The sequence below is a fragment of the Zonotrichia albicollis genome, chromosome 9 (genome assembly GCF_047830755.1).
Source record: "Zonotrichia albicollis isolate bZonAlb1 chromosome 9, bZonAlb1.hap1, whole genome shotgun sequence".
NCBI classification, from domain to species: Eukaryota; Metazoa; Chordata; class Aves; order Passeriformes; family Passerellidae; genus Zonotrichia; species Zonotrichia albicollis.
In genome coordinates this window covers 27,899,307-27,911,458 of record NC_133827.1, presented here as the reverse complement: position 1 = coordinate 27,911,458, position 12,152 = coordinate 27,899,307, and the positions used below count along the sequence as shown (strand labels likewise).

Here is a 12,152-nt window from a genome sequence, read left to right as displayed (position 1 = left end):
TCTTACCACAAGCCCCTGGAATCTGGGGCAGCGGTGGATTTTGACCATGGAAAACATGAAATATGCACCCACCCGATACGTTATTCTTCATCACAGTGAAACTAATTTCACGGCAATACTTACGCTCAGATTTGCTGCTGTCAAGAAAAAGACAAGTTTTACCTCAAATCTTTCAAAACTCTAAGAAGACAACAACTAAACTTCCAGAGAAATTTTCTTTAAATGTGAAGTATTTTAGCCAGTTTGCTGTGCTTGGTGTTTTTTCAGATGGGTTTCATTACTGGTCTTTAAAGCATAAAGGATACAAACCTGGAGATATTCAAGGTAAAGAGGGCAGAAAATTAGAAGCTCCTGATCACTGAGACATTAAAATGAACATTGCTGTGCAACTATGGTGTTGGTTACTGCTATTTCCATTCACAATATCTACCTTTTCTCTCCTCCAGCTGAAGCTTTAAAATATAGGTATCACTCCCATTTTTTTTTTATCTATCAAGGTACTAGCTTTATAGAGTATAATTGACCCTAGTTGGTTAGTCAAGAAGGAGAAAGTGATGCAAGGTTTCCTGTTTATCCAGTCTTACAAAGACAGTGGAGCAGAATCTTTAAAGGCAAGTTAATCACTTCAGTATTAGATCAAAGCACATTGTCTACTCAATTATTACAAAGTATTGCAATCAGTGCAGTGAAAAGTTACCTATCAAACCATTATTTGCAAGAGATTGATACACATTCAAGAAAGGATAAAAAAAACCCAACACAGAACAAAAGAATTATTTTTGTATGTCCATGTATCTCTTCAGATGTTCTCCCAGAGAAAGTGCAACCATGAGGTACAGCAAACAAAGTTGGATGAGGCCAAAGCTTCCCTTTCTTTAATAGCTACTCTTTTTAAATAGAGCCAAATTCTACCCTCTCTCTGGTTTAGTGGGGTTGCATGAAAGATGTCACAACAGAGTCAGAGTTATTCAAAAGGTTTCAGTGCAGAAGAAAAATCCAGAGGAAACAAAGAGGGTAAGTGTTTCTACCCAGATAAAACTCATTACTGAGAAAGAAATCATCAATATCTGTCCTAGAAGTGAAGATATAAAAAGAAAAAAGGTATTATACAGGTGGAATTGTATGGTGGAGGATTAAGTCAAACAAGTTCTACTAAGACTGATATTTGCCAGCATGAGTTGAATTGGGTGAGGCTAAAGGTTTATCTTCAAAAGCATCTTAAATCTTCCAAACACCATCACTAAATATTCACATTAGGACTTTCTCTCTTTTTAAGTTTTTTTTTTTAATTAGTTTATTTAGTCAAAAAAGCTGTGTATAGTAGGAGGGCTAAGTACAACCTCTTCCCTAGTGTGCTGAGTATGTTTGAGTGCAAAACATGCATTTAGCTTTTATTTCTTCATTTCCGAATCAAAAGGCATAATTTCACTGGGTAGGGTTGAAGTAATTTAGAATATTTTTTAGGGCTTCTGATATTTCAGACAAAATAACACCTCAGAAATGACTTCAACATTGAATAAAACAAAAGTATAATGTAGAAACAAACTCACATTTGGTATTTTAGTACATCTTTTCCTTTGAGTCTTCATCCAGCTCTGATTAACATTAGCTTCCATTACTTACCTCATTAGGCAGCACCTTCATCAGTGCTTTAAAAGTCTTCTAAGAGGTTATCTGGAGATAAAGCCTGCAGAAAATTCTACACATGGTAGGATTAACCATGGTATATGCTGACCATGCCCTTCTAAATATAAACTCTGGTTAGAGAAATGGAGAGGCTCTTCATGCACTACATTACGTGGACTCCTCTCTGTGACCTCCAGATGTCCTGATTCTCCCTGGCTCACCACATAATAGTCATGTAATACTAACCTTGATGGACTACATATGAATAAGAGGCTATTTTGAGGTTGTAAGTGCTTCAAATTGTAAGGTTCCCTGCACACTATCCCACAGCTGGCTTGGGAGGAGAATACTCAAGTCAATGTAATATGTATGCAGGAGTCTTTATGAAAGCCCAGGCTGTCCTCAGAGATCATTCTCCCTGTGAGGAGTATGCCTTGGAAATAAGCAAAAGACTTAGATCATTAGCAATGAGTTCCATGAAAGTGGCTGCTAAAGCATTAGTGCGTACCTCCACCAACAGCCAGACAGTCCAGGGTGCACCAGGACTGTCAGTGTTGAATCACAAGCAAAGCCCACCTGCTCCTCCCAGGGGGCCATAAACCCAGTGGGTGTCTCCCAGGCAGCCAGGCCACAGCCCAGAGCTCCCTGAGGCCTGAAAGCCTCCCACATCCCTGACCGTGGGGAGGCTGCAGCAAACTCAGAACGTGTCAAACGAGCCCTGCTGCTGCTGCAAGGCCAGCAGTTCCCAATCAGCAGTGGATGCTGTCGTTCTCTAGACACCATCTGTTGCAACAACTGCTGGTGGCTTTCCAACAGCCTCTTTAGTGCAGGTTTGAAACTGATTGCTCTCAGTCAACCACCCCTTCTTATCTAACCTTCATGAGAGAGACTGAAGATCATGGTCACTCTGGCCCTCTACCACAGGGCACGCAGTGGCATTGACTGGCAGTCTCACTGCCATATGGGACTGAGACAGGATCACCACAGCCCTCCTGGGAGTGCCTGCGTGTGTGGTGGGCTGGGAGCAGGACAGGGGTGGGTGTTGTTTAGCAAAGAGCCCCCTCCCCACTGCCTGCCTCTGCAGGGATGCAGCGCCCAGTCCAGCATCTGGCCTGTCTCCCTGTGGCCTCTCTAGTGGAGAGCAGCACCATGAGAAGCCTGACCTCTACCAGAGGCAGAGCAGTTTCCAGTAATCCCCAAAAGCCTTTCCTCTCCCGAAATCCCACACTTCAGAGCCCACAAGGAGCTGGGCCCTGCTCACTCCTGAGGCTCCCTGCAGGCAGAGCCCTGTCAGTCCCTCCCCAGGGAGTGTCTGCTTGCTGTGTCCCTGCACTCCAGCATGCACCCCCTCTAAAACACACAGGTACCAGAGCATATTAGGCCTGCGGTGTGAAAAATGTCTTTTGTTTAATATTTTGCTCCCTATGTTGGCTTCTCAGCACTGTTCAGTTATGCTTATTTTCTTAGCAGGTCTCCTGTGTAATTTTTATAAAGATTATAAACAGTGTCACCAGTCTGCCCTACTTTTTAATGAAAAATGCATTTAAAATCACTTTCAGCAGTACACTTTTAAGACTTTATTTCTACTAACTTAGAAAACTTATTTCTGATTGCCCCCTTGTTCAGAAGATTTTTCACATTGTTGTGATTCACTACCAAATAGAAGATTTTAATGAAAATCTTTGGACAAAGCATTCTAATTACACTTGACCTCAGTTAATGTCATGTGACCATGCACGTATCTGAATATCACCATGTAAAATGCACTTTTGGCAACCGAGAGCTATTGGATATTTAAGACTATCTGAAAACAAACAAAAAGGAAACACGTTGAAGCAGCAGAGAGCAATCCCTTAGTCTGGCTCCTACCTGTATCTGCATTACTGGTGCAGGTGCATTAACCTTTTATTTCCTTCAGATGCCTTAAGGAAAAGTAACACCCGTACAGCGCTTTCCCCCTTATTTTTAAATTCCGATTATGTAACTGTGCTGCTTGCATAACCGCGACAATAAGTGTAGGATTTGTCCAAGGATCAACACGGAGCAGCTCCTGCCAGCCGTTCCCGAGTGTCCCTCCCAGCCGCCCCGCTCGGAGCGCGCAGATAAGGTGGGTGCCGTGTGTGTCAGTGACGCTCACCCCATGCAGCCCGGCCGGGAAGGTTTAGCCTAAAATAACGTTTGCATTCACTGCATGAGATAATGTCACCAAAGAAATCAGGTCTCAGCGGCCTTACCGAAGCACACAGGACAGACCGCCACCCAGCTGCCACCCGTCCCCTGTCTGGGGGTACTTCTCCGCTGTGTCGCGCCGCCGGGGATCCCCCAGCGCCGCGGGTCCATCTCCCTTTTCCCGGGGCTCCCGCCGCACGCGCGGGCGCAGCCGCGCTCGGGGCTGGGCGGGCGCCCCGGTGCCCCCTTTGTGCTTTTTACAGCAGAACAGCCCCGCGGGCAGGCCCCGCACCGAGCAGCGCCGGTGCCAGTGACCCTGCGGCCGGGAAGGGGCGCCGCGGGTCCGCTCCGGCCACACGCCTCGCTGCGGGGGCTCTTACGGACCCGCCCCCCCGCTGCGGCCGCATCAATCATTAACGGCGGCTCGGGTGTCCAGTGCCTCCCACCCCGGGAAACCCTACCCGGGGCGGCGGGGGCGTCTCTTCCCGCTCCTCGGGAGCGCTGGATGCGCCGCCGGTCTCCAGTTACCGCGATGCCGGGCGGCGGGGCGGGAGGAGCCGCGGCGGTGCTGCCACTGCCCCTGCTGCAATGAGTGATGCTGCCGGGGGCGGCGGCGGGGGCGGAGAGGCGCAGAGCTACCGCGGATCCTCCGCCGGCGGCTGCGGGCGCAGCGGCTCTGCCTCGCCCGGTCGGCGGCGAGGCGGCGGGCCCGGGGCCGGCCGGGGCAGCGGCAGCATGCCGGCGGGCGATGGGGACAAGAAGGAGGCGGCGCCGCCGCCGCCTCGCCCTGCCGCCCTGCTACGGTGGGATGAGGTGCCCGAGGACTTCGTAGAGTGCTTCATCCTCTCGGGCTACCGGCGGTTGCACTGCTCGGCACAGGAGTGCCTGGCCTCGGTGCTGCAGCCCACCAACGAGACCCTCAACTTCTGGACCCACTTCATCCCACTGCTGCTCTTCCTCACCCGCTTCGGGCGGCTGCTTCTGCTGCGGGGCGCCGGGGACGTGCCCTTCCACCACCCAGCCCTGCTGCCCCTCTGGTGCTACGCCTCGGGGGTGCTGCTCACCTTCGCCATGAGCTGCACGGCCCACCTCTTCAGCTGCCTCTCCCCGCGCCTCCGCGCCACCTTCTTCTACCTGGACTACGCCTCCATCAGCTACTACGGCTTCGCCAGCACCGTGGCCTACTCCTACTACCTGCTGCCGGGGCTGAGCCTGCTGGACGCCGGCGCCATGAGCCGCTACGTGCAGCAGCGGCTGGGCTGGCAGCTGGACTGCAGCCTGCCCATCGCGGCCTACCGCGTGCTGGTGCTGCCCGTGGCGCTGGCGCTGGCCGTGGGCTGCACGGCCGCCTGCTGCCGCAGCCGCGCCGCGTGCTGCGCCTACCCCTTCGCCGTGCGCACCTTCGTGTTCGCCATGCCGCTCAGCATGGCCTGCCCCATCATGCTGGAGAGCCTCTTCTTCGACCTCCGCGCACGCAACCCCACGCTCTTCGTCTACTTTTACCGCCGCTACTTCTGGCTGCTGGTGGCCGCCTTCTTCAACGTCAGCAAAATCCCCGAGCGGATCCAGCCGGGGCTCTTCGACATCGTGGGGCATAGCCACCAGCTTTTCCACATCTTCACCTTCCTCAGCATCTACGACCAGGTGCACTACGTGGAGGACGGGCTGGCCGAGTTTCTCAAGGCACCCCTGGCCGCCCCCACCTACCTAGGCACCGTGGGCTATATGCTGCTCCTGACCGTCTGCCTTGCTGTTGTCGTCAGGAGGTTCCTCAACGTTGCAGACATCTGCAAGCAGGACTGACCAGCCCGGCGACCCTCGGGACAGCGACCGCCATGCCAGTGACCCCTGGCCTGGAGGTCCTTGGGCCGGTGACCTTCAGACTGGTGACCCTCAGTCCAGAGCCACCATGTCCTGAAGAAGCTGTGGCACCTGGGGAAACACACCTGTGGAAGAGCCAGGTCCCTTTCTTGGAGGTTTGCTGGAGAAAATGACCATGGCAGAACTGCTCGTGCTCTTTAAGCTACTAGGTTACCAGGGGAAGCAAGCAAATGCTTACTGGTATGTTGCTGCTTAGAGTATAAGCTGAAATAATTTAGCTCTGCTACTAGGAAGAATGCATGAATGGTGAATGCCACTTACTAATTTCATAACAATTAGGTCTAAACTAGCTCTGTATATACATATATATTTATATATCTAGCTATATATTTATTAGCTACATATATGTGTATATATATGTATACACCTGAAGACATTTGTGCAATGATTTCTCATAGACTTTTAATCAACTCCTATGTGAAATTTCCTAGCAGATTATGCACTGACATTTATTTTCCTCTCTGATATTGTAACAGGCCTTTGCAGCCACATACTGGATTTTAAATGCAAAGTAATCAATAGCTATCCATAGTTTCTAAGGTCTTGCAGCCTTTTCAGCCAGGGAACAATAGATTTAAGAGCGAGAGGAAAAACAGCTGTGAATTATTACAGAATTACCAATTAATGGAGAGACCTTAATTAGACAGACAGTAAGTGGTTGGTGTAGCCACTCGGATACTAAAATAAAATAGAAGGATATGTAAAATAACCGAACCAGAAAGGGGTCAAACTGGTTTGGAACGGGGGCAGAGGAAGAACAAGGACCCTGCATAATGGAATGGCTCTTCCCTCAGCGTGTCAGGAACATCTGTTGTGCTGAGGGAGTTGCTAAGGGGCCCCTTTATCTTCCTGGGTAAATCACCCCCAAACCAGTCCTCTGGAGTCAAAGTCAGCTGCCAGACTTTCTATAAACCCCTGCCAAGCTCGGTGGGAGTTCTGTGGATGTAAAGAGAGTAACCGATGCATGAGATCTCATTCTGGATCTTTTAAAAAGCTACATGGAACTAGTTTCTGCTGCTCTTTAATTAGAGCACTGTCATATTTACCATCCTAAAATTAGTTGCAGAATACGATACTGCTGAATCCAAGTTCAGCACCTAAAATCTGGCTCTACAAGTACAGGATACTGGCACTTTTTTGTCTTTCCCCACTTTTTCCTATTCTGATTAGTTGTGGCTACAGCTGGATGTGTTGAAGTCTTCTTTCAGAAGCTTTGGGGGAGTTCAAAAACAAGAATTAGGAGGTGTTTTCCAAAGCAGTATCTTTTCAGAGCAACCCATGTATTATCCTTGTCACAGGACAAAGAGCTAAGTATAGACTGAATTTACTCTAGAAACATTTTTGTGAACCATGTGCAGATTTTAAGCAGATGCATTTTGCTTTCGTCTGACAGAACAAGTGCAATAATGTTACACAAGGGGCTTACCAAGCGAAGTTCAGGTGAGAAATTGCTTGTGTAACCCATTGTCTAAAGAAGGGTGGTACTTCCTTAGCAAACCCTTGTGTCAGACTGCGTAACAGTGTAATAGCTGTTTTACTCAGCTCCTGTTGTAGAAATGTATCTCTGCTTGGGTCTTTCCCATTTTCATGGACATGGCATCTGAATCCCAAGACAATGTTTTGAGTCCAGTTCTCATCTTCTGTAAGACAAAGTCCCCTTTGTTTAAAACGGGAATATAGGAAGGACTGTAGCCAGGGATTATGAAGTCACATCCTTAACATGGGTCAGAGTCATCACAGACCCAATAACTGATATGCCCTCTACCAATGTAACAGCTTTATGAAAATTTCTCAATTGAAGTGCATAAGCTAAAAGAAAATTACACTCATTCAATTTAGCTTTTATCTCAACCCATTTAAAGTATAATGGTTTGAATATTTTAGATTCTTAGTGAATGATGAAAATGGCCTAACAAATACTCTTTGCCAGCCACAATTCTGCTGGTATGTCATTTCTGGAAGGGTCAGATGTATTTTAAGGAGATTGACTAGAATTATCTGGAGTAGCAGTTCCCAAAGTGTGGCCTCTTGAGTTATTACTGTTGGGCCATAAAAAACTGCATAGCCTGTATGAGTGGCTGTGTTCAGTTTTCAGTTACCAACCTGCATGAAAAGAAAATGGAAACTACATGAAGTATTTTAAATTTTACCTATTTTCACTAAGTTTTGTCAGAAATGTAGCATTGCTTTCTTCAGCTGCCAACAAAGCAGAAAGTGATCTGCACCACTGGGAGAGGAGGCTGGTTCACAGCACTGTTGCTCCTTGAAACATGCTTTAATATTGTGAAAATCCTGAAAACTCACAATAGAAAGCAAGTGGATCAAGACCTTCAACCATGTCATGCTATGAATTTCCACAACTGCAAAAAGAGGCCAAAAATCTTTGAGATGGGCTGTATTCAAGTTAAAATAATAGAGGCATAGTAGTTAGAGCCCAGTGACTCATCCAAACTAATTATGTAGAAAGGGTTTGCCTGGGAGATGCCACTAGCACATCCAACCAGCAATTAAAAACTAAGAAATAAATCTGAGGGATAGCAAACCTCAGCATTAGAAGGCAGCTCAGAAACAAACAGTAAAAGCCAAATGTAAAAGACCAGGCTTTCAAAGCATACTGTATAATGAATTATATTTGTGCTTGTCAGTCACAATGTAGAGGACATCTCAAGAGGCAATGTCAAAAATGGCTGTTGCTAACTTGTAAAAATACATTTGATATTTGGAGTTAGGCCACCCAGGGTCATCTATATATATCTCAACGACAGATAATAGTATAAAGTTTGGATTGCAACCCACTGCAATTTTACTGCTGTTACAAGAGTTGCCTGTGAGCCCCAGTCACACTGAAGATTGGTACCTGGCTCTGATATTAAGAATATTGCTTCATTCAGAAGTTTCTGTTGGCAGATTGTTTAGGCACGTGTATGGGCCTGAGCACCTCATGGAATTATTGTAAAAGCTGGTTGCAAGCACTGCTGGCTGAGCCACTGTAAGCAGGCTGCTGAATCCAGAGTGAGTGACTACAGGGAGATGTGATTACAATTTAAGAGTTCTAATTAATGGATTTTTGTTTGTCTGGTTTTTGTTAAAAAAAAAATGTGACTACAAATTAAAAAGGTACAGTAAGTGTGGAGAATATCTAGGGAAATGTTACCTGAGTGTCTGTGTCTATTCAGTGAAGGACATGCATGCAGGTAATAGTTCCATTTGCTGTGTCCAATGGACAAAACTAATCTGAGATAAAAATATTCAAATTGGAACAAGATATCTATAATTATAGTGCTTGAATTTGTTCATCTAGAAGTGAGTCAGCATTTGTGTGATTTGTAAGGGTGCAGGATAACTTTCTGGTGTGAAAGCACATGACTGAAGAACGTGTGTAAGCATGTTCAGAGGTCTCACCTGCAGACTAGATGCATAAGGAAATCCTAGAAAACTAACTTGCTTGCAGAAGTACGTGTCATAATGTTTTTATAACCTGCCATAAGGTCTACACTGTGGATTCCACAGCTCATGTTGGAAACCAAAAAGGCTTTTCAGGCCTTTTGGAGTAGAATCTGCACAGGGATGGGAGCACAAGGTGGGGACTGGAGCACAGGGAGGTGGCCTGTAAATGCTTGGGTGTTTCTGTGTTTGGCCAGCACTGACTTTCAGACTGACGCACCTGTGCTGATGTGAAGTGGCTGTTGCTGGGGCCACTTCCCAGAGTTGGTGGCATAGACACCCTCCCTTGCATTCAGCACGTGCCTAGAACTGCAGTCTACACTGGCATATATTCAGTAAGCCTGGCTTCTGGGCACTTCTGAGTAGCCTGTGAGCTTCCAGCTCATCTTCCTGTAAGATCGATGAACCTCATCTGTAATCACTGCCCTGTTTTCTGTGGTGATACAGTATTTTTTCTGCAGTGTGTGTATTTGAATGTCACTATCCAGGGTATCTGTGAAGCTCTGAGCAGCCTCATTAGCAAGACTGGAATCTATATTTGGAAACAAAGGGAAAGGTTTCATCTGCATGCTGCACTTGTAGAAATGTAGCAGTTAAAAGTAGAAGTATGTTCATTTTTTTTTGCTAAAATGGTAATTCTGCTTAGTTGTCCAAGTGTTACGCTTATTATTTATTTGCTGAATCCAGCTACTGTGTCAGGTTTTTGTCAACAGTGCACCTGCAGGAAATGACAGTATGAAAGTTTTACTTCATGTTTAAGTAAACTCTGAGGCAGCACATTCATGGAGCATTATTGCACTAAACTCAGTTGATTACCATCCACATGCCTTACAGAAGCAAGTCATACCTGTAGTAATTGCCCAGATTAAACTGTTTTTTCATTGCCTATGAGCTTAAAAATGACCAAGTGGCCAGTAACAAGCTGAGGAGTCAGGCACTCCTGGGTTCTTATCCTTGCTTTGCCACTATCTGTTCTGTAATCTAGGGCAAGTTGTTTAAACTGTGTTCATTTTGAATGAATTTTAATTCATGTGAAACACTGGAATTGTACCAGGGTTGAATTTGACCCTTTGTGTCTCAGTTTCCACATCTGTAAGATGGGGAGAATATACCTTACCTACCTCGCAGGGTTGCTCTGAAGACTAGCAAATGTTTGTAAAGCACTTAAAAATGCAAACACCCTCCCAGGTGCTAAGAAGAAATCTTCCAGCAGAGAGAATGTTATATTTTCCCTCATTTCACAGGGAGAGGAGCATGAACGTTTCCAGATTGTGAACTCTTGGGACAAACCCTTGTGATTGCCATACTCCTAGGATGTTCACATCCTGTGTCTTTTGGAGCTGATGGCTCCAGAAATTTCCACTGGCTCAAGTGGGGGACAGTCAACACCCAGGCAGTATTCAACAGGCTGACTAAATGCTCTAGGGTCAGGAGTAAAGAGAAAACATAAATTACTTACATATGCTTTTCTTCAGAAATTCTCACTGGTAACTTGTACTGAGGAGCATTGTAACACCCATGAGGCCTCCTTGTTCATTTAGCCATGGATTGTATTCCAGTTACTATGAAACAATGCAGCAGGATTTCCCATCAGTGTCTGTAAGATTATGATTATGTCTCAGTTGCCATTGGGAATTTTGAACTATGTCAAACTTCTTACCAGAGTAAAAAGACCTGAAGTAAATGATGCTTTTAAGAAAAAAAAAATAATTTGAGAATATAAAATTATATTGATCAAACAACTTTCTCTTTTTCCCTCCTGTTCTGCAAAACCAACTACATGGAGTTAATCTTATGGTTGAGTGAAATCTGAACTGAGATCTTTTGACCACATATATGTACTCTGTCAAGAAGCCCTCAATAATTATTCTACTATCGCACTCTGCCCATCAGCTGGAAGGGCTGATACAAAAAGCACCACTGACAAGAGGACCATGTTTTTTAGAGCTTTTCTAACTGGCAGCAGTAGCTGAGGGGGAAAAAAAAAGACTACATCAAAGGGTTTGAGTGGCTTGTCAGTCCAGGCCTGTACCTTTAGAAATTCTCCCAATATCCAAGTATGTTCCTAGCTTCTGTTAGACACCTCTGAGTCAGGGCTGTATCACCAACACTCAAGTTACAGCTGAGACGTTACTTTCTCAGATGAGATGTAAGATGGTAGTGTCACATGCACTGAAAGACACTGACCTCCGTTCAAGACACTTAGTGTCTTGGAGCTGGGTGTGGAATTAAGTTAAATAATTTTCACATCTTGCTTAGACAAATGCTGCTTCATTCCACTGAATTCAGTAATAAATTATTGACCAAGACAAAGGAAGCAGGCTTTTGCTTGAAGTTGCCTGGAAGGGAACACCACCAGCAGACTTCTGCTTTCAGGGCAATTGCTTCCTGGGCCGTACTCAGAACATGGAGGATTCTGAAGTAGGGCTTTGCTACTTCATGGGAATGCCTTAGGATTTGTGGTTGTAGCTGGGGGTTATTAGTACAGAGAAACAGTTTATAGCAAGTCAATTCTGTCTGCTAGAGGTTCAAGCACGCTTTAGTAGGAGGTATCATGTTTAAGGGTCTGTGCATGCAATGAACAAAGTGTGAATTTTGTGTGGTTCTGTCGGGAGGGTTTGAAAATTTACTCTTTGTACACTTTTGGATGCTGACTACTGTATATGTAATGACTATGCATTTTTAGCAAAAAAAAAGGGTGTGATCTATAAATAAAGTTGATTCTGACTTCATTTTTGCAGAAATGCATTTATAAAGGCTTTTCTCATTTCTTTGTATAATTTACTGTGACACCTGTAGCATCAGAAATGTGTTGAATGCAGTTCTCTCCAAACACAGGTGATGTTAGCATGAGTATAGGAACCTTCAGTTCTTACATAGGGGCATAGGAGTGTTGACATTTCTGAAAACACTATACTAGCAAAAGTATCACTGCCATTTTGTTTCTTTTATATTTCAAAGCAATAAAATAGCATTCTTTGCCATTTTAGTTTTCTGCTAACTAATTATAGACATCCCTGTTACATTAAGAT

The 12,152-nt window shown here is 45.5% G+C and overlaps 2 protein-coding genes across 3 annotated transcripts in view; one reads left to right on the top strand and one right to left on the bottom strand.

Moving 5' to 3' along the window:
• The window catches only part of U2SURP (U2 snRNP associated SURP domain containing), a 49,169-nt gene extending 44,779 nt beyond the window's left edge, over positions 1-4,390 (bottom strand). Inside the window, exon 1 of one of the 2 annotated variants that reach the window (XM_074547129.1) lies at positions 4,257-4,390. The gene's annotated coding sequence lies outside the window, so the exon portion shown is untranslated. Of the gene's footprint in view, positions 1-3,860; positions 4,047-4,256 lie in introns of those variants that run through there. The other variant, XM_074547130.1, reaches the window with a different exon arrangement.
• Positions 4,384-11,868, top strand: PAQR9 (progestin and adipoQ receptor family member 9). Its single transcript, XM_005489445.4, has one exon. The coding sequence runs from the start codon at positions 4,384-4,386 to the stop codon at positions 5,596-5,598; it is 1,215 nt and encodes a 404-aa protein (XP_005489502.3). The 3' UTR covers positions 5,599-11,868.
• Positions 11,869-12,152: the final 284 nt, after the last annotated feature.

Coding starts and splice junctions, on each gene's coding strand:
- PAQR9 (XM_005489445.4), top strand. CDS start 4,384: ATGAGTGATGCTGCCGGGGGCGGCGGCGGGGGCGGAGAGGCGCAGAGC.